Raw genomic sequence first — 26,071 nt, forward strand, 5'->3', positions numbered from 1 at the left:
ATAAAGAATACCCACTTGTCAACTTAAACTTTGTTGGGGAGTTCCTGGAGGTTTCTCCGAATCAGTTGGAAAATAAGTATTGAGCTACGTAAATTTGTGAAAATCCCTTTAGGCTCAGTACTTTTTCCTTCAGCTTCATGACAGCCTTGATTATGTTCTGCAAGAAACACCTTAAGAACTTGAAAGGCAGAGTTTGTTTTGTTGCTAATTACATTTTCAGAATTCCTGTAGTTTCCATAATACAGGACTCTCTGCAAATGATCTGCCATATTTGAAAACTTCCATGGAAATGTAAATGTGTCTGTCTCCTTCCCCCCCCCCCCCCCCCCGAGCAGCTATTGGCTTTATGTGAAGCTGGTATTCAAAGCAGCAATGCCAGTGTTAGAGTGAATCCTTTGAATTTCTGGCAGCATCCTGACAAAAGGACAAGATACAGCTGAAACACTAAAAGTGAAAAAGCAAAACTGGCATTGCAAGCTTAAACCAGTGTCCTGGGTTCAGCTACAGCAGTCATTTTTCTCCTTCTTAGTAGCTGGTGCAGTGCTGTGGTTTTGACTTTCAGCCTGGGAACAATGGTGATAATACCAATGTTTTTAGTTGTTGCTAAGTAATGTTTACTCTGACTAAGGACTTTCTGAGTCTCATGCTCTCCCAGGGAGGAGGTGAAGCCGGGAGGAAGCAGAGACAGGACACCTGACCCAAACTGACCAAAGAGGTATTCCATACCACAGCACGTCATGACCAGTATAGAAACTGGGTGAAGTTACCCGGAAGGCCCAGATCGCTGCTCAGGTTGGGCTGGGTATTCAATGGCAGGTTGTGAGCAGCTGTATTCTCTTGTTATTTCCCTCATCATTATTATTTTTTGTGGTAGCAGTAGTGGTTTTGTGTTATGCCTTAGTTACTGGACTGTTCTTATCTCAACCCGTGGGAGTTACATTCTTCTGATTCTGTTCCCCATCCCTCCAGGAGCGGGGGGGGGGGGTTGGGGGGGGGGGGAGTGAGCGAGCGGCTGTGTGGTTCTGTGTTACCTTAAACCACAACAACCAATTTTGATACTTCTTTCAATTTTCTTAAGCATTGCTGGAAAAACAGGTTTTTCTTTCTTATTTCAGATGATTGGAAAAAATCTTCCTGATGGTACTATGAAGCAGTCTTCTCTTGTGGTAGCAGGGGAAGCTTTGGATGCGCTTTTTTATGTACTTGCAGATGGCAAAGAACCAGAAAAGGTGGTGGTACAGATCAAGTTGCTTCCAGCACTGAAAGAACTTCAGTCAGTGTTCAAAATGAGGGTAGGCATCAAATGCAGCCAGCTCAGTGTCTCAACACACAGTGTGGGTTAAAGCTTTAAGCAGTAATGTATGGCTTTATAGGATGACCAAAACAAAAAGACCAAACAGTGACCCCAAATAACTGAATTCCTGATATTTCTCTTTAGAGGAAAGCAAATACACCTGAAGTTCATGGAACCATCAAGATAACAGCACAGCATCTGCATTGCAACATCTGTATTACTGATGTCCAAATCACTGTATTGTTCTGAAACCCTTGTGAAAAAACTCCTGCAAATGTCTCTGGAGGAGAACAGCTAAATTGGTGGGAGAGAAGTCCCTTCTGAAGTTACATCTTTTGGTTTTAACTTGCTGTAGTTACTGGTGGACATTTTTGTTCTGATATTGGTTAATTAAAATAGATCAAGTATTCTGTATGCCGTGGTTTAAGCACAGCTGGTAACTCAGAACCACGCAACTGCTCGCTCACTCCCCCACTTCGTCCTCCCCCCACTCCCAGAGGGATGGGGAGCAGAATCAAAAGAATGTAACTCCCATGGGTTGAGATAAGAACAGTCCAGTAACTGAGGTATAATACAAAACCACTACTACCACCACCAATAATAATAATGATAAGGGAAATAACAAGGTGAGAGCATACTATTGCTCACCACCTGCCAACCAATACCCAGCCCAACCTGAGCAGCGATCTGGGCCTTCCGGGTAACTCCACCCAGTTTATATAGTGGTACTCTATTACGGAATACCCCCACCACAGCTAACCTCCCAGAAGAGCTCTTTAATACCATTACACCCAAATAACTTAATTCATAAAGAATACCTTATAGAAGATGGTCCTTGTCTGTTCCCGCAGTGATCCAAATGAGTCGAGGGGTCCCTCCGGGAAATATTCCTGAGGGCCCTAGGGAGCCCTTTCCTCAACGGTTCCTGCAGCCGAGCAGAGAGGGTCCCACCTGGGTCGTGAGACAAGGGGGGGCACGAAATTACAAAATGGGATATAGAAATCTTTAGAAGTAGCTCTAAGTAGTGTTAAGTTTGATGGCTTTGTAACAGTAGCAATGGAAAATTACTGAGGTGCAGGGTACATAGAGAAAAATATATAAAGAGAGTGCAGCTAGAGAACATACTGAGAATTCTCACAAGATAAATCGTTATAGTTGACATAGCTTTAAGAAAAAACAGCCTAGAAAAACAGGACACAGGGATAAGGAGTATCTGGAAACTGCAGGTGTCCAGGATGGGCTACAGTTGAAATAACTGATAAGTAGGAGGATGGGAGGATTATTATGTCTCTGGTGCTAACGAACCAATTAAACTGGTATGAGCATCTACTGCACGTGCTTCAAAGGCTGCCAGAAGGGATGAAGATTGTTGGAAGAAGTAAACGACCCTCAGAGACCACCACCACAATTCTGTACGCATGCGGGGAACTTTCTGAAAAGTGATGTAATCCATATGTAACCTCATGAATATGTATGTATGCCCAGGGGCTATAAAAGGACGGCTTGTGTGGCAACTGGGGAGATACATGCTAGGTGGAGCTATCCCCCGTGTTTCCCGGCGCCGTAATAAAGAACACCTGCTTGTCAGCTTGAAAACTTTGTTGGCAAGTTTGTTCCTGGAGTTTTCTCCGAATCAGTCGCCAGATTGATTTGTAGAAAAAAACTCCAGGAACTCGCCAACAAAGTTTAAGTTGACAAGCAGGTATTCTTTATTGCGGCACTGGGAGATACGGGGGATAGCTCCTCCTAGCGTGTCTCACTCAAGCACCAAACAGGCAGTGATTATATTGTCACTAAACATATTAATTACATTATATGCATATTCATAAAGCTACAGGTACATTATGTCATACTTCTAGAAAATTCTTCCTGCATGCACAGAGTAATGTGGTAGTGCTCTTTGGGACCCCTGGTGGCTGTTTCTTCATCATCTTCTTCATCGCTTCATCCTTTGGGTGAACTTTGGAGCTGGACGGTCTCGTTGTCTGTTTGCCAGCTCCTTAGTTGGTTCTAACTGGTCTCCTTAAAAAATAACTGAAAAGCCTTCTTCCTTATCACTGTTACAAAGTCCACCTGGGGTCCAAGTCTCTTAGTTACATTCTATTTACAATGGGCTATCCTTAATCTTGTCAAGAGTTCTTCATCTCAAAACCCCCCTGCCTCACCCCAGACCATGTCACTCAAGGCTCTGTCTAACCTGGCCTTGAGCACTGTCAGGGATGGAGCATTTACCACTTCTTTGGGCAACCTGTTCCAGTGCCTCACCACTCCCACAGTAAAGAACTTCTTCCTTATATCCAACTTGAACTTCCCCTGTTTAAGTTTGAACCTGTTACCCCTTGTCCTATCACTACAGTCTCTGATGAGGAGTCCCTCTCCAGCATCCTTGTAGCCCTCTTCAGATACTGGAAGGCTGCTCTGAGGTCTCCATGCAGCCTTCTCTTCTCCAGGCTGAACAGACCCAACTTTCTCAGCCTGTCTTCATATGGGAGGTGCTCCAGCCCCCTGATCATCCTTGTGGCCCTCCTCTGGACTTGCTCCAACAGCTCCATGCCCTTCTTGTGTTGAGGACACCAGAACTGCACACAATACTCACAAGAGTATTGTGTGGGGTCTCACAAGAGCAAAGCAGAGGGGCAGGATCACCTCCTTCAACCTGCTGGTCACACTTCTTTTGATGCAGCCCAGGATACGGTTGGCTTTCTGGGCTATGAGATGGCACACTGAAGCCAGCTCATGTTCATTTTCTCATCGACCTACACCCCCAAATCCTTCTCTGCAAGGCTGCTCTGAATCTGTTCTCTGCCCAACCTGTAGCTGTGTCTGGGATTGCTTCAACCCAGGTGTAGGACCTTACGCTTTCTATTGCTGAATTTCACATGAGGTTGGCATTGGCCCACCTCTCAAATGTGTCATGGTCTCTCTGGATGGCATCCCCTTCCCTCCAGCACATCAACCAAACCACACAGCTTAGTGTTATCAGCAAACTTGCTGAGGGTGCATCAATCCTGCTGTCCATGTTGCAGACAAAAATGTTGAACACCGACCCATGAGGGACACCACTCATTACCCGTCGCCAGCTGGACATTGGACCGTTAACCACAACTATCTGCGTGCAGCCAGCCAGCCAGCCAATTTTTTATCGGATGGTCCATCCATCGAACTAGGACGATTCCGCCGGAAGAGATGCCACCGCTGTGGCCCGAGAGCCGCCCAGTCCCGCCCGGCAGGTGCCAGGCCGGGGCAGAGCCGGCGCCCGCCTGGGGCTCCGCCCGGGCCCAGCCACCACCCCCTTGCCTGCGCGCGGCCCGTGTGCCGACGGCCCAGCCGGGCCCCGCCTCGCCGCGCTCGCCAGGAGGGGCGGGAGCTGTGGAGCGACGACAGCGGGCAGGCAGGCGCGGAGCTGCCCTTCCATAAGAGCCGCCATTAGCTGTGGGACCCCGTGACAGGGTCTCAGTTTAGGCGGCTGACGGGGAGTGAAGGTAGCCGGGGTGGATCCCCGTTTGATGGATCCCCGGATAGCCTGGTTCCAGCCAGAGCAGCTTGGTCCCTCGAACCGCCTGTGGATGCAGATCTGGGAAACTACGCAGGGGGTCCGCAATCTCTACTTCCATCAGCAGCAGCAGCAGCAGAGCGCCCCCGCTGGGGCCGGCCCGGTCTCCCCGCCCAGCATGTACCGCGCTGATCCCCAGCCCGACTTCCTGCAGCTCGAGGGCGCCAACAACCAGCAGAACCGGAGTCAGCACCGGACCTCGCTGTCCCTGGGGGCTGCTGCCTGGGCCCGGCCCGCACAGGTCGAGCCGTCTGCCGCCACGGCCGCCAGCAACAAGAGGAAACGCGACAACAAGGCCAGCACCTTCGGCCTTAACTACAGCCTCCTGCTGAGGCCTCCTGGGCAGGGCCGGGCCCTCGCCCTAGGAAATGAGCCGGCCGCCCGGGCCCAGGCCGGCCTGGCCGAGTCGCTCTACATCGGCACCCCTTGGAAGAAGAGGAACTACAGCCAAGGAGTCATGGGGTGAGCGGCCGGAGCGCCAAGCAGGCGAGGGGGTGCCGGGCAACTGCCAGCGCCAGGCTTGAACCTGGCCAGGCCTCTTGAAGAGGTGCGAGCTGAGGCCCTCCCAGCACGGGATGGCCGCTGGGTCGCGGCGGTGGGGCGTGGCCACAGGAACGGCGGGTGTCGCGAGGTATCTGGATCGGGCCCATAGGTCGCCGCCGGCAGGGGCAGGTAGGGGCCACGTGTGCCGGGCCGCTGCCCGGCCCGCCCGTGCGCTGCGTCAACGGGCCCCGCTGATGCCTGTCGTGCAGCCCCCGAGCCCGGCTGGGCAGTGACTCTTCGTGGAGGGGGTAGCGGATGCCCAGGTGCGTGCTGATGGGGTGGGCAAGCCTGTCTGTAGGCTTTCCTGTTGTCACTGCGTGTGTACGTGGGGCTGTTAGGCGCTCATCGCCCGGTATCACGCCTTGCTGCCCGGGCAAGGGTGTTCCGTTCCTCTTTTTGCGGTTATTGTACCGCATGCGGTACATGTATTGCGGTGGTGGTGTCGGTGAGGGGTCTGATGCCATTGCTGCTCACGTGCATGCTGCGGGGCTGGGTGAGGTGGCTGAGCTGGGGAGGACAGCAGACAGCCAGCTATCAGAGGTGCAAGTCCTGCTCTTGGCAGCCGCTGCCAGGCACGCTTCTGAAGCTTTGTGCTATATGTAGAACTAATGCATAATAGGAGTTATAACTTAGAAGAATAATAATCTGCTGCTGTTAAAAGAGTGCATAGTCTAGGAAATAAGATGGGGAGTGTGTTTTTTCGAAGACCGAACAGAGAAACTAGGCACACATAATTATATAGTGTTACGGATTATGTCGTGGTTTAAGCCCAGCCGGTGACTCAGAACAATGCAGCTACTCGCTCACTTCCCCCCCCCCCCCCCGCTTCACTCTGCTCTGAGAGGGATGGGGAGGAAAATTAAAAGAATGTAAATCCCACAGGTTGAGATAAGAATAGTCCAGTAACTAAGGTATAATAAAAAGCTAAAAAACTACTATTACTGTCAATAATGATAATAAGGGAAATAACAAGGGGAGAGAACATAAAACTAAAAGTGGAAAGGTGTGTGTGGGGGATAAATACAAGTGATGCACAACACAGTTGCTGACCACCCGTTGACTGATACCCAGCTCGACCCGAGCAGTGATCTGGGCCTTCTAGGTAACTCTCCGGTTTATATACTGGGCATGAAGTGCTGTGGTATGGAATACCCCTTTGGCTAGATTGGGTCAGGTGTCCTGACTGCTCCCTCCTGACTTCTCATGCCCCTCCTCCCTGGAAGAGCATGAGACTGAAAAGTCCTTGACTGTGGTAAACATTAGTTAGCAACAACTAAAAACATCGGTGTGTTATCAGCGTTGTTCTCAGACTACGGTCGAAACCACAGCACTGCACCAGCTACTAAGGAGAAAAGTGATTGCTACAGCTGAACCCAGGACACCATGTTACCCACCAAGTATATCCAGGTCCCTGAGCAAAAGCAGTCCCACAAGTGGGTTTGCCTTTACCTGAAGCAGGAATAACCCAGGCTGTCTTCCCCAGCAAATTCTTTATGTGAAGCACAGGAACTTTATCCCCTTCTACAGTATGTAAAAGTTCTGATTGGGCTGGGCCAGCCCTGTTGGCAGATCCCCTAGTGTTGACCAACCAGGTGGCTTTTGGTAAATGTGTTTCCCAAAGTTTGAAAGTCCCACCACCCACTGCTCTCAGTGTAGTCTGACTCAATTCTCTCTGGGGTGCCGTGTCACCACAAGATCTGTTTTTCAAGGTGCAGGATAGCGTTCCAGGCAGTGATGTGAGGCACAGCCCATGTTTCCAGTCATCTGGTGGTTGCTTCCACCATGGTAAGCACATGGCACTCGCCTTGGCAGGTTGGTGGGAGTGTGATATAGTCAATCTGCTAGGTCTGCCCATATTTGTACTTCATCCATCGTCCTCCATTCCAGAGAGGCTTTAACCACTTGGCTTGCTTAATTGCAGCACGTTTCACAGTCATGAATAACCTGGGCAATATTGTCCATTGTCAAGTCCACCCCCCTCAGTCACAAGCCCATGTGTATGTTGCATCTCTGCCTTGGTGGCCTGAGGTGTCATGCGCCCATCAGGCTAAAAATAATTCCCCCTTATGTTGCCAACCTAAATCTATCTGAACCACTTCAGTCTTAGAAGCTTTATCCACCTGTTGGTTGTTCTAGTGTTCCTCAGTGGCCTGACTCTTGGGTACGTGAGTATCTACATGGTGTACCTTCGCCACCAGGTTCTGCACAGTCTAGCAATATCGGGACTTCAGATACAGTACAGCCTTAGTTGGTAAGATACAAGTATATTTAAGACAAATTGTTAAATATTAAAATCTGGAAAGAGCAGTGTTGTGAACCAGATGACACTAGGAGCTATGTATTCCCACAATGGAAGTGGCTGGTGCACTATATATGCAGTCTGACAAATGTGATCCTTGATGTAGTTGCATTTCTTAAAAAGCAAGACCACTTTTCTCCCAGACAGACAGTCTTTCTGCAAGCCTTTAACCAATTCCAAAAAGAATGATCAGGAGACAAGGACAGCTGTAATGAGCAAGTGTGCTGATAAAACATCATGGGAATGGTAAAAGTTCCTTTCAGTACTGTTTATGAGAATGAAAAAAATCCATACAGCAAGTATTACTTCTTTTCCTGAACATTGGCATCCATCTTATTTACAAAAGCTTATAAAGACACACAACGCAAAAGGTTTGATTTTTCAAGTTCGACTTCATAACCGATTAACATAATTCACCTATATATTCTCTTCTAGCTGGAGTAAAGTAACACTAATACTGAAAAAAAAGAGGTAATCAGAAGTAGCAAAAGCACTGATATGATAACAAATAATTTGGATAAATAGGAAGTAATATTGCACACTTTCACTGTCAACTGCTTAAGACTTTCGCTCCCAGGCAGTGACAACCAGTCCTGTTTGGTTTGTTTTTTTCCTTGTCACACTACCTCAAAAAGGTCATTTTTGGTTTCCATGGCAGTGGAAAAACAACCCAACAAACTGAAGGAAGACAGCCCTTATTGAACATGAGGTCTGGGTTTCAAAATTAATTTTTCAGTCTGCAAGAAGGGGGAGGGGATAAGTTTAGACACTGAAAGTTGAGCCCAACTTCCATTTTACAGGCTAAGTTTAGAATGACACACAGAACAATACTAAGTATTCTACATTCTAGTTTTACAGACACACAGAATTCATTAAGGTGTATTTATAGAATTGTTTAGGTTGGGAGGGACCTTAAAGCTCATTCACAGTTCCAACCCCCTGCCACAGGCAGGGACACCTTCCACTAGACCTGGTTGCTCCAAGCCCCATCCAACCTGACCTTGAACACTGCTGGGGTGAGGCAGCCAGAGCTTCTCTGGGCACCCTGTGCCAGCACCTCACCATCCTCATAGGAAAGAATTTCTTCCTAATATCTAAGTCTGCCCCCCTTTCATCTTAAAGACATTTCCCTTTGTCCTATCACTACATGACTTTATGGCAAGTGCTGTTTGGGAAAAAAAAAACAACCCAAAAAGACAAAAAAAAAAAAAAAAAAACAAACCCCCAAAAAAACCCAAAACAAAGCAAGCCACAAAAAAACCCACCAAAATTTAGGCAATGACTAATACTTGCATCGTCACAGGACATGTTATATTCTGCCAAAACAGTTCGACCTCAGGCTGCTATACTGTGTGGACTGTGTCAAGGAAAGGAGCTAACGCTGGTACACAGAACAAGTAAAAACCAAAAAAAAAGCAGTATTAGCATAGGCATCAATAATTGTAGTAACTGCAACACCTTTAATCTGACAAACACAATTGAAGGATACATTGATGGTGCTACCACTCTTCTATGTATTCCAGCAAAGAACAAGCTTATTAGGGTAATACACCTAATTGTAAAAAGTGTGTGATTCCGAAATGATATGAAGAATGACACCTAGGAAAGAAATTAGATTAGTCCCACTGCATACTTTTACTTAAAAAAAATATATAAAATAATAATAAAAATATATATACACATATGTATACTGCTCCTAACCATTTGAGTACTTGTGAACTGTTCTTTAGATATGCATTCAAGGTACACATATTGGTAGGCATTATTGTCCCAGGACATATTCCAGAAAAATTCTAGACAGCTCGAGAGCCTAACTGAAAATTATCTCCCAGTTTCAGAGGAGAACCATATTTGGCCTTTCAGTTTTCAATACTATACCACTTGACTGCCACACACTACGTTTGGGATTAGCCTGATCTTTACCTTTTGTGTCTCTGGGTCTATTAACCAGTTCCAGGCACCACTTGCTGTACAGACTGACACCACTATTAGAATCACTGATAAAGAACAAGAGTCATAAATAGTATACCTTCTATCAACGAGCATTTCTTTTTCATCAGCAGCTCTTACACATTTCTTTTCCCACTTCTCAAGGAGGAGAAGTTTCTAGTTGGAAGGTAGAAATGAGACTAGACAAAGAAACTTATTATGTGACACCATAAAGATTCTGTACCAGTTTCCTGGACAGGACAAGTAGGTAACAAAAATATAAATTTTGTCAAGTGAAAACATCCTGATGCTTTGAGGAAACAAAAGTTTCTAAAATAACACAATTAGCAAAAATATGAGTTGGAAGACTGGAGTAAGAGTTGTACCAAACTTTCTGTATGCTCTTTGAGCTTATGCAGTCTGGGCAACAGAAATGCAGCACCAGAGCAGAACTAAAGCATCTATCCCACTAGCGCTTGTGCATCAGAAAAGCCTGAGGCATTAGCAACAGCAGTTTCAGTGACATCTGAGTTGCATTATGCTCTTTACCACAATCAACGCAATTACAAGCAAGGAAAGCCAACACAGAGGAAAAAAAAACCCCAAACACACAAAATTTAAACAGGAGTCAGAAAGCATGATAGCATTAGCACATGAAGATTAACAAAAACCTGTACGCATCCAGAGTGGCTTAGGAAGAATAATCAATTTGCTGTAAATGGATAGTGCTAGATACATACTAGAGTAACACAAGATACTAGACTGATTTTGAAAGACTACAAAAGTAGGGGTTGATGGAAAAAGAAAACAGAACAGCTATAGAGAAAGCTCCTATTGTACTATACAGCCATGAAGCCTTGCAGCTTTCATTGGACATTTGGAAGTTGAATGTTTTCTGTGGAGGCTGAAGTTCTGATGCAAATAAAGTCTTTTATGGGGGAAAGGGGGGAGAAAACAAAAAGCAACACAAAAAAGTAAGAGCCAGAGTTACCAGCCTTTGGGGTCATAGGGAAGAACCTGAAAACAAACCTCACATATTCATGAAATATTACTTTCAGGTTTGCAAGTGTCTATTCTGGAAATCAGTCCCATTGTCCGACTCAGTTCTTTTTGGGTTGCTATGTTGCCACAAGATTTGTTTCTCAAGGCCTAGGATAGTGCTCCGGGCAGTGGTGTGGGAAGCAGCGTGTGGTTCGAGCCATCCGGTGGTTGCTTCCACCATGGTAAGCAAATGGCACTTGCCTTGGTGGGAGTGTGATACAGTCAGTCTGCCAGGCCTGCCCATATTTGTACTTCAGCCATCGTCCTCCATACCAGAGAGGTTTTAACCACTTGCCTTGCTTAATTACAGCACATTTCACAGTCATGAATAACCTGGGCAATAGTGTCCATTGTTAAGTCTACCCCTTAATCACGAGCCCATCTATATGTTTGTCCTGTTTTGAGCACGGCCAGTAACTCAGAACCATGCAGCTACTCACTCACTCCCCCACTTTATGGTTTGGATCATCTGACTGTTTTTTTCTCAGCCTGTGGGATTTACATTTCTTCGGTTCTTCTCCCCATCCTGCCAGGACTGGGTGGGGGAAGAAGCGGGGGAGTGAGCTAGCGGCTGCGTGGTTTTGAGTTTCCAGCTGGGCTTAAGCTGTGACAGTCTTCTACGCGCTTTTTGGTAGACTGGGCGCACTTGCTTAATTTTCACATTTTGAAATTATTTTGAGTGGGTGGTTTCAGTAAGTGAGTTGGATGAATCTTGAGTGCGTTTCTGAGGGTTCTACACAGCCTCTTGCTCTCCCTTTACTGCTTTTGTTGCAAGAGTGCAGACAAATGTATTAATGCACAACATGTAGATGGTGTGAGGATGTGTGCTGTGGTGGGGATGTTCCATTCTAGGGTGGCTTCCCGCTGTGTGATATTAGGGCCGGGTCAGTTGTGAGGTTTTAACCCTCGAACTATTAGAAATCCCTTCCCCCCCCCAATGTGCTGATTCTTTTGTCCTTATATCCGAGCAGAACTCAGCAACTGAGGTCGTTGCATGAAAATTTTCAGATATCTTTCAGCATGTATTGGTGTCTCTTAATTTTAAGGTTTTTGGACTCATGGAAAGTATTTCAGTGAAATATTTTCTAGGTTTATATTGGTTTCCTGACAGATATACTAGCTGAAGCTTCAGAGCAAATAAGATAAAAACCATGGCTTGATCCTCACGCCTAGTCAGAGACCGGCCTTTCCAGATACTTTGAAGGGTGAGACCAGTCACCTACATGGGGGGAGGAAGTATTCTTCCAGTTCCTGCAATTGATGCTCTTGAGCATGTGTGTCACTGAGCTGATAGAGGTGATCTCAGGAAAACTTTGTTATCTGCTTAGTCACCATCCTTTATTGACAGTTACTGTTTGTAGCTTTCTAGCCTAGAGTGTTAAGCAGAGCAAAAGGAGTCTGGGGACTCTCCGGGATATTTTGCAGGTTGCATGCTAGTGCTCCTGGCCCATGGTTTTTCTGCTACCCGTGCATAGAATCATAGTAGTTAGGGTTGGAAAGGACCTTAAGATCATCTAGCTCCTACCCCACTGTCATGGCCAGGGACACCACGCACCAGGCCGTGTTGCCCAAGGCTCTGTCCAATCCGGCCTTGAGCAGTGCCTTGGGCAACCCATTCCAGTGCCTCACCACCCTCACAGTAAAGAACTTCTTCCTTATATCTAATCTAAACTTCCTCTGTTGAAGTCTTAACCCGTTACCCCTTGTCCTTTCACTACGGTCCCTGATGAAAAGTGACTCCCCAGCATCCTTACAGGCCCCCTTCAGATACTGGAAGGCTGCTATGAGGTCTTCATGCAGCCTCCTCTTCTCCAGGCTGAACAGCCCCAACTTTCTCAGCCTATCTTCATATGGGAGGTGCTCCTGCCCCCTGATCATCCTCGTAGCCCTCCTCTGGACTTGCTCGAACAGCTCCATGTCCTTCTTATGTTGAGGACACCAGAACTGCACACAGTACTCCAAGTGGGGTCTCAGAAGAGCAGAGCAGAAGGGCAGGATCACCTCCTTCAACCTTCTGGTCACACGCCTTTTGATGCAGCCCAGGATAATGTTGGCCTTCTGGGCTGTGAGTGTGCACTGAAGCCAGCTCATGTTCAGTTGCTCATCGACCTACACCCCCAAATCCTTCTCCACAGGGCTGCTCTGAATCTCTTCTCTGCCCAACCTGAAAGCCCTGGTTTGAGCCCCACGCCAGGCTTGCCTGACTCATGCTGAGTGACCTGATGTACGTGCAGATTTGACATGGTAACAGAGGGCTGTGCTGTGAGTTTTTTATCTCTGATCTGAGTCTTCTGATGGAGACTTTCTTTAGAGCACACATTATTCATCGGAATTGCTCATCAGCCTGCCAGGAGCATGTTGGTCTTGCTCCTGCCCAGATAGCATGTGGTATCACTGATTGGCAGGTCGCAGATTGTTTATGTGATGATATTTGCTACATTAAGAAAATAGTAGCAATATACTAGTGATGTATAAAGAACTGTCCTGCTTGCCTGACTTTATGAAGACAAACAGAAAGGTGTATTAGCTGACCTGATGTATCCCTTTGTTCTGTTTTAATAGTAACACTGCTACTGATATTGATAGTTACTTCTTGTTAAGCTCTTGTTTAAGAAAAAGAAGTAAAAATTGTTGTTTGGTCATCTTGAGTGAGAGCTTTTTAAGCAAGGGGAATTGGCAGGCCGAGGAATTATTAATTTCCCACTATAGGAAATAGATACCTTTAACTTCTTTGTGGTTTTAGCTGTTGGAAATTTACTTCAAATTGTAATTACAGAATATATGAAGTACATGCTAATAATTACTCTTTAAACTTAAATGTATGTATAAATTATGAGGTTGAAAACTGCATAGCTGTCACTTTTCTCAGTGAGGGTGACAGAACACTGGAACAGGCTGCCCAGGGAGGTTGTGGAGTCTCCTTCTCTGGAGACATTCAAAACCTGCCTGGACACATTCCTGTGTAACCTTATCTAGGTGTTCCTGCTCCGGCAGGGGGATTGGACTAGATGATCTTTTGAGGTCCCTTCCAATCTCTAACATACTGTGATACTGTGTATGTGTAACTGTTCCAACAGACTAATAGTTTTCTAAAGTTGAGCTAAAGAACAAACCTTGTGGTAGTATTTTATAAGAGATGTTGGAATTATTGGTGTGTTTCAAAATAATTAGATATTGCTAGAGTTGAAGCCTTTTTGTCATTATGAAATAAAACTCTCAGCAAGTTCGCTGATGACACTAAACTTGGAGGAATGGCTGACACACCAGAAGGCTGTGTTGCCATTCAGCGAGACCTGGACAGGCTGGAGAGTTGGGCGGGGAGAAACTTGATGAAATTCAACAAGGGCAAGTGTAGAGTCTTGCATCTGGGGAAGAACAACCCCATGTACCAGTACAGGTTGGGGAATGACCTGCTGGAAAGTAGCGAAGGGGAAAGGGACCTGGGGGTCCTGGTGGATAGGAGGATGACCATGAGCCAGCAATGTGCCCTTGTGGCCAAGAAGGCCAATGGCAGCCTAGGGTGCATTAGAAAGGGTGTGGTTAGTAGGTCAAGAGAGGTTCTCCTCCCCCTCTATTCTGCCTTGGTGAGGCCACATCTGGAATATTGCGTCCAGTTCTGGGCCCCTCAGTTCAAGAAGGACAGGGAATTGCTTGAAAGAGTCCAGCGCAGAGCCACAAAGATGACTAAGGGAGTGGAACACCTCCCTTATGAGGAGAGGCTGAAGGAGCTGGGTCTCTTCAGCTTGGAGAAGAGGAGACTGAGGGGTGACCTCATCAGTGTTTACAAATATGTAACGGGTGGGTGTCAGGATGATGGAGCTAGGCTTTTTTCAGTGATATCCAGTGATAGGACAAGGGGCAATGGGTGTAAACTGGAGCATAGAAGGTTCCACGTTAACATCAGGAAGAACTTCTTTACTGTGAGAGTGACAGAGCACTGGAACAGGTTGCCCAGGGGGGTTGTGGAGTCTCCTACGTTGGAGATATTCAAGGCCCGCCTGGACAAGTTCCTGTGTGATGTACTCTAGGTTACCCTGCTCTTGCAGGGGGGTTGGACTAGATGATCTCTTGAGGTCCCTTCCAACCCTTGGGATTCTGTGATTCTGTGTGATTCTGTGATTTGCCATCTCTGCTCTTCCCACTTTGTTTTTCCTGCATGAAACCTTTTCCTTCTGCTTCGTCCTGTTCTTTTGTTAGTACTTTTTCTTTCAGCTCAGTTGAGGTAGCCGTTTCTCTAGTTATTTTTCTTTTTCACTTCTCTCTTAAGTAAAACACTTTGCCTGGGAGAAGTAGCAGACTCTCATAGCACCTGCTTACAGATATGCAAAGGAGGGATGATATGTACATACTTCACAGAAGCATAGAGGTGCTTCTCTGTATAAATACTTTTTTTCCTAGGATAATAGAAGGAAAAGTTAAAGTCGATTTAAATCCCCCGTTGTACAGAAAGTAAAATGTACCTCTTTTATGTGAATTGCAAAACTAGGAAAACAAGCAGTAGGAAAAAAAATAGTGAAAACAATACTAGTTATGCAAACCTCAGTTAAATATGCTTAGAAGCTTCCAGTAATTTTTCTCCTTTTTTTTTTTTTTTTTTATAATTATATCTGACAGCAAATAGCAATTTTGGAAGCCAAATGCATTCCCACAGTAGGTCTACTAAGTTGGTCAGACCTACTCAGAAATATCTACTTCCCTCCCAGCTACTCTGAAACAATGGGGTTGATTGTGGTGTTAGGGTTTGGTTTGTTGTGTTTTGGGGTGGGGTGTATTTTCTGTGATTTTTGCTCCTTAAGCAGTCATTCCTCCATGATATTAACCTCTTGGACTCTCAGGAAAAAAGATGCTGTTTTATACATTCTAAACAAACAAACAAACCCCCAAAACACCCACAAAAAACACACCCATGCACCCTAAAAAAAAAGCACCCCAAGAAAACCACCACAAGTACTGAGCCCAGTTGGCAGCATGTCTGTGGTACTTCTTGCCTTCCCCCCACCTTCAGACTTTCCTGTTAGAAATGAGATGGGGACATATTCTGCCCTTATGGTATACTGCTGTAACTTTTTCACTTTCAGTTCAGAAGAGAGAATAGAAGGACTATCTCAGCCATATTTAGTTAAAGTAATTATAGTGACTGTCAGGGAAGTCTGAGCCTTCAAAACAACAACCCACCAAAATAGGAACTACAACGACTTATTGTCCCAACTATTTCCAGAATAATTCAGCCTTGAGCCAGATGGTCATTGTCTTCTACAATTATCTTGCTGCAGAGTGTTTGAATGTATGCCACAGAAATTTTAAAGAGTTTAAGCAGAGTTTTTTGTTTGGGCAAACACTAATCGAAGATACACACTGGTAAATCTTTAAAGAGAGAATCCTATTTATTCCCTGGAACATCAAACTTACTTTTCCAACATCCTGCATCTAGTTGCAAACATGCAATATATTCAGTAAGTCTTCTTTCAAAAGCTTTGAGATCTGGGGAGGATGTATATCAAGCATAATTAGAACTTCATCTATTTAGTCAAATTTTAATGTAAAACATAAGAAATTCACTTTTCCCCTCTGCATACCCACTTCTTAGGCAGAGACAATCAATGCAATGGTCATTTAGATTCAATAAAAGAACAGTCAAAGTAGCTTTGTACATCTTTAGCTAAAAAGTACAATGATGGAGTTATACCAAATGCAAGAGACAGAAAAGAAAATCAATAACAGCTGAGAATTCAGAGTATTTTAGACATCTTTAAAAATACTGAGAAATAGATTCAGAATAGCTTAAATAGCCCCTCCACACAGAAGTATCACAGTTTGGAGTATTAAGTCCATCAGTAAACCATTAAGTTCTATTATCTATATAATCATAATAAAAAAAAAATCACCCTTTGCTAGCTGATTATTTGTGGCAGCACAGCTTTGATGACTTTTGTTTTGTCGAAACTTTTAGTGCCTTGATATATACACACACATATGTAAAAAACTCACAGCAAACACTAGAATTTTTGTTTCTCCTTTAAATAGATCTTTCTTCTTATTGCCATCATTCTCCCATGGTCTTTCCATTGAAATTGCTGTTAAATGCCAGGCAGCATTTCAAGTGCATACTCTTAATTTCTTTAAAAAAAAAAAAAAAAGAAAAAGAAAAATCTTAGCCACCTAGTGTTTCTCTACAAGGAGCTTTTTCACCTGAAGCTTATGTTGGATTTTCTCTTCTGTTCAACAAGGTCAGTATTTGACAGTATTTGCCGAGAAGAAGCACCAGCCCTAGAAGTGCAGTACAGAAAGAGCAATAACAGCCAAGGACTCCCGCGGCAGCTTCTCCCCTCTTTGCACAATGGTAAAACTCACAGTGGAAAACGAGACAGCACGCTCAGGCTACCCAGGCGCGAGGACGGAAGAGGCCAGCACACCAGAGTGTCAGCTCCAAAACCATTTTGTATCATCACACTCGCCCTCAGCCTTGTCCAGGGAATTCATAACGAGCCACTCACTGCCACGCTGCTGCCCACCACCCAAGCCCGTAACAAGACCACACTCTACTGGCCAGTTTCCTTTTCACCACTCACCCCTAAGCAATCGTGGCTCACATTGGTCATGGAGAGGGAAGGGGCGTGGCTCAGGCATGGCCCCAGCCATTTGAGGGCAGTGGCAGCCTGTATTTACCTCAAGGGGATTTGATTTTAGGGTAAAACAGACAATGAACTCAATTGTATGCTGTTGCCTGCTATGTAGCACTTTTATAGCCCACCAACTATATGTCTTCGGGTCACCAGCGACTGGCCCTGACTTCCCTCTGACCATCATTCCAACAAAGAATGAACTGTGATGAAACCAGACGAGCTCAGCAGTGACCAGACGAGTTCCACGGTGCCATCAGCAGTAGCAGTCCAACACTGCACACTGTCTCTCCTGCTCTGAAAGACTGTTACAAAAGATGGAGCCCAATATCATGGACCGGATGAACTCAGCAGCTTTATAGGGACTGGTCCATGCACTACAGAATAATATCTCTCTCTTTGTGTGCGTGTGGAGATATATATATATATATATATATATATATGAGACAAGAGTGATGGTATACTGAAAAATGTGGGATCTGAGCGTGACGTGAATGGCATGGAATAAGGGGTGTATACTGTCCTGGGTTCATCAGTAGCAGTCATTTTTCTTCCTAGTAGCTGGTCCAGTGCTGTGGTTTTGACTTTCAGCCTGGGAAAAGCGCTGATAACACCGATATTTTTAGTTGTTGCTAAGTGATGTTTACTCTGACCAAGGACTTTCTGAGTCTTATGCTCTCCCAGGGAGGAGGGGAAGCCGGGAGGAAGCAGAGACAGGACACCTGACCCAAACTAGCCAAAGAGGTATTCCATACCACAGCACGTCATGGCCAGTATATAAACTGGAGGCAGTTACCCAGAAGGGCTACATCACTGCTCGGGTTGGGCTAGATGTTGGTTGGCAGGTGGTGACCAATTGTGTTCTTTTCCCTTGTTATTTCCCTTATTGGTGGTATTTGTAGTAGTTTTTTCTTATACTTTAGTTACTGGACTGTTCTTATCTCAACCCATGAGAGTTGCATTCTTTCGATTCTCCTCCCCATCCCTCTGGGAGAGGGAGGAGGAAGAACGGGGTAGTGAGCGAGCGGCTGCATGGTTCTGGGTTGCTGGCTGGGCTTAAACCACGACACTGGATTTTCCTGAAGCGATGACCCTGTGGCACCAGAGGGATGTCCATTAGATGTGACAGTGGCAGCGGCGTGTCGGTGTGGCCTCTGCTGCACTGCCGTACCTCAGTGGCAGCTATTGCCTGGAAGGTGGTGACATCCGAAATAGTGCTTAAAGGCTTTAAAGGTTACAATTGTCCGGTTGGACGTACAGAGGTCAGCTGTCATCATGATGCCGTGACATGTACTCCTGTCTCCTGCAGTCACAGCCAGGATACAGAGGTACCGAGCTGCTGTTCTACCTACAGGGAAGCATTGAGTTAGTGTGACTTGATTAGTGAGCTCTCTAGGGACCAAAACTGCCTGCACTGCCATCTGTTTCCAGCTAACCCATACCAGAGGCTGAACTGGTATTTTGTGGTCCAGTAAGAGTTCTGTGCTGCCATTCTCCAAAAGTAGCCACAAGGAACTGTGGTGCTCTTGGGGTGGGATGGGAGGTTGGCAAGGGCAGGGCATGACCTGTGTACAAAGACTATTAAAGGAAACTTGGGAAGTGGTAAAAATAATTTGTAATTGTTTGCTCTCATTGATTTTAAGTGTAATCATAAAATTGTATCTTCGAGAAAGTCTTAAGTTACTCTTAAGTGGTGGCCTGGGTGCAGAACCTGGTGTTGAATATAGAACCATAGAATAGTTGGTGTTGGAAAGGAACTTGATCATCTAGTTCCAACCTCCCTGCCATGGGCAGGGACACCTCACAGTAAACCATGTCACCCAAGGCTCTGTCTAGCCTGGCCTTGAACACCGCCAAGGATGGAGCATTCACAACTTCTTTGGGCGATCCATTCCAGTGCCTCACCACCCTCACAGTAAAGAACTTCTTCCTTATATCTAATCTAAACTTCCCCTGTTGAAGTCTTAACCTGTTATCCCTTGTCCTTTCACTACAGTACATAATGAAGAGTCCCTCCCCAGCATCCTTATAGGCCCCCTTCAGATACTGGAAGGCTGCTATGAGGTCTCCATGCAGACTTCTCTTCTCCAGGCTGAACAGACCCAACTTTCTCAGCCTATCTTCATACGGGAGGTGCTCCAGCCCCGATCATCCTTGTGGCCCTCCTCTGCACTTGTTCCAACAGTTCCATGTCCTTTTTATGTTGAGGACACCAGAACTGCACGCAATACTCCAAGTGAGGTCTCACGAGAGCAGAGTAGAGGGGCAGGATCACCTCCTTTGACCTGCTGGTCACTCTCCTTTTGATGCAGCCCAGGATACGGTTGGCTTTCTGGGCTGTGAGCGCACACTGAATCAGGTCATGTTCATTTTCTCATCAACCAACGCCCCCAAGTCCTTCTCCACAGGGCTGCTCTGAATCACTTCTCCACCCAACCTGTAGCTGTGCCTGGGATTGCTCCGACCCAGGTGTAGGACCTTGCACTTGGCATGGTTAAACTTCATGAGGTTGGCATCAGTCACCTCACAAGCTTGTCAAGGTCCCTCTGGATGCCATTCCTTCCCTCCAGCGTATCAACCGAACCACACAGCTTGGTGTCATTGGCAAATTTGCTGAGGGCACACTCAATCCCACTGTCCGTGTCACCGATAAAGATGTTGAAGACCGTTCCGAGCACCGGTCCCTGAGGGACACCACTCGTTACTGGTCTCCAGCTGGACATTGAGCCATTGACCACAACTCTTTGCATGAGGCCATCCAGCCAGTTCTTTATCCACTGAGTGGTCCATCCATCAAACTGATGTCTCTCTAATTTACAGACAAGGATGTCCTGTGGGACAGTGTCAAATGCTTTGCACAAGTCCAGGTAGATGACATCAACTGCTCTACCCCCGTCCACAGTTCCGTAGCCCCGTCATAGAAGGCCATCAAATTGGTCAGGCAGGATTTCCCCTTAGTGAAGCCATATACCCGAGAGTGGGGCCACTAAGGAATATCAGAACAACCAGCAGGTGGATCAAGCTGCTAAGATTGAAGTGGCTCAGATAGATTCAGATTAGGACCATTAGGGTGAATTATTTTTAGCCTGGTGGTGCCGTGACATCTCAGGCCATCGAGGCAGAGATGCAACATATAGATCAAGGGCTTGTGGCTGAGGGGTGGACTTAACAGTGAACACTATTGCCCAGGTTATTCACGAATGTGAAACGTGCTTCAGTTAAGCAAGCCAAGCAGTTAAAGCCTCTCTGGTATGGAGGATGATGGCTGAAGTACAAATATGAGCAGGCCTGGCAGATTGTCTGTTTGACATCCCCTATCATGCACCAGTCTCTGGGAAAATCGAACAGTACAATGGGCTGTTAAAAACTGCACTGAGAGCAATGGGTGGTGGGACTTTCAAACATTCGGATAGATATTTACCAGAAGCCACCTGGTTGGTCACCCCACAGGACCTGCCAACAGGGCTGGCCCAGCCCAGTCAGAACTTTTACATACTGTAGAAGGGGATAAAGTTCCTGTGGTGCACATAAGGAATTTTTTGAGGAAGTCAATCTGGGTTATTCCTGCTTCAGGTAAAGGCAAACCCACTTGTGGGACTGCTTTTGCTCAGGGACCTGGATATACTTGGTGGTTAACACTTAAATGAGGTGTACTGTTGTCCTGACAATACCAGAGAAAGACAATGGCAACATGCTGGGGCTCGGCCTACGCCTGTGTAGCATCTCTGGAAAAAGATGTCTCTGAACGTGATGGCAAAGGAATAGACAACACATCTACTCAATCCCCAACCACAGGAGCTAAACCAACTCTGCCAACAGACACTGTAGTGACTCCAACCCCGGTGACAGACAGTGCAGCCACTCCAACCACATTGATAGCCACTGCAGCTGAACCTGTTCCAATCCATGCTAAATATCAGTTGCCCCTATAAGCAAGGGGAAAAGCAAACAAGAGTAACAAAGAGCAACTCATGCAGTGAGTAAAGATGAAGACCCAATGCACATACTACAGGGGACAGCATCTGCACAAGAGTTATTAGTACAGGAATTGGATGATAAGGAGGAAGAAGAGATCCTTCTTGATTCTGGACCTCAACTGAGCTGTGGAATATCCAAAAATATTTCAGCCGTCTTCCAGGGGAGCACATCGTCACCTGGTTGATCCGATGCTGGGACCATGGGGCTGACAGTCACAAACTAAAAATTAGGGAAGCCAAGCATCTGGGATCACTTGCTAGGGAAGGGGGAATTGATAAAGCGATTGCAAAAGAAGAATGGTCCCTCAGCCTTTGGAGGCGTCTCTTGGCAGCTGTGAAGGAAATGTATCCCTACAAGGACGATCTTATGTGTCACTCAGCCAACTGGACCATGATAGAGAGAGGCATCCAGTACGTTAGGGAATCAGCCATTCTAGAGATGATCTGTCATAGGCCAGATGCTGGGAATGCATCCATAGATGAATGTGCACAACCCGCGTGGCAGACACTTACATGGAGTGAGCCATCATCATATGCCCACACATTGGCATCAACAACCCGGAGTGTGGCAGCACCACCAGCAATGGATGAAGTGAGTTGTCAACTCCGAGAGTTTGAAGACAAAAAAAAAAAAGAAAACAACGAAAAGTCTTAGCCACCTAGTGTTTCTCTACAAGGAGCTTTTTCACCTGAAGCTTATGTTGGATTTTCTCTTCTGTTCAACAAGGTCAGGATTTGACAATATTTGGTTGGGATGATGGGGTCTGATTGTGAGGAAGAAAGAGGAAACCATCCTATATACTTTCAAGTATTTGCGTAGGATAGGTCTTGAAATGTAGATTTTGTGGCTTTTTTTTTCTTTTCACTCCACAGCATTTGAAGAAGTGTTCATAATCACGCCACCATAAATTGCTGAAATGAATGCTCTCTCTCAGTTCTACAAGGCAATTCTGTGAATTACTCAGCAGATGACTAATACTAGTCAGAAAGGTCAAGCTGTTCTTGGATAAATACCGAAAGCTACTAAAATACTGTGGGGTTGCCAGAGGTGGTTGTCTGGATGTAGGTATACCAGGTGAAGGTGTTTCTTACACTGGTGTCTTTTCACTGCTCACTGCCTGGGTGGACATGACTGCTGCTGCTGCAATCTTCAGGGTCTTTTCAGGCTTCCCACTACATTTAGGAGAACTTGGCTGCTATAGCTGAAGGTGGTGGGAATCAACTTGGCTAACTTTGCCTTGGATGGATCAGTGAGGCATGTGTAATTCTGTTGTAATACACCTTGTATCTGGGAAGCTGGGGAGTGGTAACAAACACCTGGGCTATAGTGGAAGGGGATGGAAATAAATCTTATTTGCCTGTCACTCCACCAAGTGAAATGCTCCATTTCCATCGTAGGAAACTGCTTATACAGTAGATATCCTGATTTTTAGCGATGTTTAGTAATCATATGGCAGTGGAAAATATTTTTTTCTGCATGTCTGGTTTTAGGTAAATTGTGAAAAGATGATCTGTGAAGCTGTGTTTCAGATGGGTGAACTTCTTCCCCCCGGGAGTGGGGGAAGGAAAGGGGGGGAGTGAGAGAGCAACTGTGTGATTTACGGCTGAACTTAAACCATGACAGAAACTTAAAATGGTAGGGGCAACTAAACACTGTCATATAGGAATTATTCATCCAAAGAAAATTCAGATACAAAAGGCTAATTTAGTGCTACAGGAGTATGTTGCAAATATCCCATACAAATGTGGATGTAAAATCAATAAATGTGGATGTAAAATTAATAAACTCTTAAATCAGAATCATATTAAGGATGAGGGTGTCATTAAGAGCATCCAACATGGTTTTATGAGGGGTAAGTCATGTTTGACCAACCTTATAGCCTTCTATGAGGAAGTAACTAGGTGGATGGATGATGGTAGAGCGGTAGATGTGGTTTTTCTTGATTTCAGTAAGGCATTTGATACTGTCTCCAACAGCATCCTCATAGATAAGCTAAGGAAGTGTGGGCTTGATGGTAGTGAGGTGGATCAAGAGCTGGTTGAAAGGAAGAAGGCAGAGAGTTGTGGTCAATGGGACAGAATATAGCTGGAGGTCTGTGACTAGTGGAGTCCCTCAGAGGTCGGTGCTGGGACCAGTGCTGTTTAATATTTTCATCAACGACCTGGATGAGGGAACTGAGCGTACCCTCAGCAAGTTTGCTGATGCTACTAAACTTGGAGGAGTGGCTGACACACCAGAAGGCTGTGTTGCCATTCAGTGAGACCTGGACAGGCTGGAGAGTTGGGCGGGGAGAAACTTGATGAAATTCAACAAGGGCAAGTGTAGCGTCTTGCATCTGGGGAAGAACAACCCCATGTACCAGTACAGGTTGGGGACTGACCTGCTGGAAAGTAGCGAAGGGGAAAGGGACCTGGGGGTCCTGGTGGATAGGAGGATGACCATGAGCCAGCAATGTGCCCTTGTGGCCAAGAAGGCCAATGGCAGCCTAGGGTGCATTAGAAAGGGTGTGGTTAGTAGGTCAAGAGAGGTTCTCCTCCCCCTCTATTCTGCCTTGGTGAGGCCGCATCTGGAATATTGCATCCAGTTCTGGGCCCCTCAGTTCAAGAAGGACAGGGAAATGCTTGAAAGAGTCCAGCGCAGAGCCACAAAGATGATTAAGGGAGTGGAACACCTCCCTTATGAGGAGAGGCTGAGGGAGCTGGATCTCTTTAGCTTGGAGGAGACTGAGGGGTGACCTCATCAGTGTTTACAAATATGTAAAGGGTGAGTGTCAGGATGATGTAGCTATTTTTTTTCAGTGATGTTCAGTGATAGGACAAGGGGCAATGGGTGTAAACTGCAGCATAGGAGGTTCCATGTGAACATCAGGAAAAACTTCTTTACTGTGAGAGTGACAGAGCACTGGAACAGGTTGCCCAGGGGGGTTGTGGAGTCTCCCGCGTTGGAGATATTCAAGGCCCGCCTGGACAAGTTCCTGTGTGATGTCCTCTAGGTTACCCTGCTCTTGCAGGGGGGTTGGACTAGATGATCTCTTGAGGTCCCTTCCAACCCTTGGGATTCTGTGATTCATCTTAAAGTATGGAATTTGAAGGCAGAAGTCATTACCGAGTCATTTTAAACCACTGGAGCAGAAGCTATGGGTAACACCCTGATGAAATTAGAACATGCGTGCCTGCATAATTTCTCCTGTGAAATGAAGAGTGAAGAAGAGCCAGAGGAGAGTGTAAGCATAGCACAGTTCCAGAATGACAAAAGCAGGAAATTTTTCAATTAAAACTTACTGCTTTAGTTAGTGTAATACTGCATAGTGGCATGCAAAGGTAACACTTCACTACTAGCCTGTGATTAAGCAAAAGCAGTCAGTATTATCTTTGGCTGGCTGCTGTGATTAGCAGGACTCTGCTCTGCTGCTCAGCTGCTTGGGGCAGGCAGGGAAGGTTTGTGGCATGGATCCTAGTGCAGAGGAGTGAAACTTGTATCATTTTGAATTACATTTCATAAAGCGATGTACCTCCCAGTATCACTCTTGGTTCCAGTTCTGGACTTGTAACAGTAGCAAGTTGTGCTGTTTTATGTGTCAGGTAACTGACAATTGTATGTGCTTGTCCACATATCTGTCTGTGTGCTGTGCATATAAAACAGAAATAACATTTTGTTTGTATGTGATTATTTTTTGATTTCTTGTGGTGCAGTAAGATCCATACTCCAGAATAACAATTCGGTATAGGTAAACTCACTTGAGAATCCTAAGTTGCACATTTAGAGCTCACAAGTTGTGTCAGACCTATCTTCCTTGTGGTGCTATTTGGTGATGTTACGGTGGGAAGTTCTTCTGATTACAGCTTTTGCAGCCATAATTTATTTTGTAATGAGGCATCACTATCTCTGTCAGGTAAACATAACAGACACTGTAATCTACTAACTTTAGTGGCCTCTGTATAATCCTGTTCTGTCTGTGAAATTCTGATGGAATCATCTAGGCTTGAAAACAGGGTGTAATGCAGTTAATACTTTGTTTTAAAACATACTCAAGAAGTGTAAGAGACTAATTTTTCTTTTCCTCATGTGTTAAAATTTCCCGAAGTACAAAGCAAAGACCCACTTGTACTGCTATTTCCTGTAATAAACACAGTAAACTAATGCTCTTACGTATTGCAGAGAGCTATCTCCATGCATCCTAAGTAGGTCTTGAGTGTTGGTATGCTTCAGTATACTACTATATAGTGTATGCACTGTATTCAGTATATACTATATGCTATTCAGTATATGCACTATAAAGACAAATAAAATATCTCTCCATAGTGAAATTTGGTTTATTACAGTGTAATTTTCTTTCTAAAATCAAGTCTTCTTTTAAGGACTTTTATCTAAAATAACATATTAATGTAATGGCATTAAATAATAAAAGACTGTTATGATGCCAAAAATAATTCCTCATTCTCTTTGATCTTCATTTTGGCTAAAGGTATAAAATTCCACTAGAGGCTTTTGTAAACAGACTCCATTAATCCAAACAATTTATTTATTTTTATTTTCTTTTAAGAGCAACTGTAATAGAATAAGACAGTGAATGTCCTCAAGTTTTAATTTTCAGTACAGCTGGAGTTAACTTCATGTTAATTGGAGTCATGCCTCTGAGTCCTGTTGTACTGCTCTGGGCTCTGCATGTGGCTACTTCTGTTTGTCTTGGCTTTAATTAATCATTCCCTTATTTCTTTTCAGCAGCCATTATTGGGCAGGGAGATACAGTTCCAGGCACAGTGCTGAGTCTTCATGGCTTCTGCCTGCTTTCTGCATGCTGTGGTCTGTGCAGC

General features: G+C 45.4%; 1 protein-coding gene and 1 long non-coding RNA gene across 2 annotated transcripts in view; one reads left to right on the plus strand and one right to left on the minus strand.

Annotated features, from left to right (window-relative positions):
• Positions 1-2,985: 2,985 nt before the first annotated feature.
• The window catches only part of LOC133215438 (uncharacterized), a 32,322-nt gene continuing 9,236 nt past the window's right edge, over positions 2,986-26,071 (minus strand). Inside the window, exon 2 of the long non-coding RNA XR_009726408.1 lies at positions 2,986-4,050. This is a non-coding gene — a long non-coding RNA (uncharacterized LOC133215438). The remainder of the gene's footprint in view (positions 4,051-26,071) is intronic.
• The window catches only part of LOC133215437 (terminal nucleotidyltransferase 4B-like), a 53,688-nt gene continuing 32,211 nt past the window's right edge, over positions 4,595-26,071 (plus strand). Inside the window, exon 1 of the mRNA XM_061359466.1 lies at positions 4,595-5,309. Within this exon, the coding sequence (XP_061215450.1) occupies positions 4,801-5,309 (509 nt within the window). The 5' untranslated portion in view covers positions 4,595-4,800. The remainder of the gene's footprint in view (positions 5,310-26,071) is intronic.

The sequence above is a fragment of the Neopsephotus bourkii genome, unplaced genomic scaffold, assembly GCF_033783945.1.
Source record: "Neopsephotus bourkii isolate Nb327-2 ecotype Australia unplaced genomic scaffold, CSIRO-AGI_Nbou_v1 NB_988, whole genome shotgun sequence".
In the NCBI taxonomy this organism is placed as follows: domain Eukaryota; kingdom Metazoa; phylum Chordata; class Aves; order Psittaciformes; family Psittacidae; genus Neopsephotus; species Neopsephotus bourkii.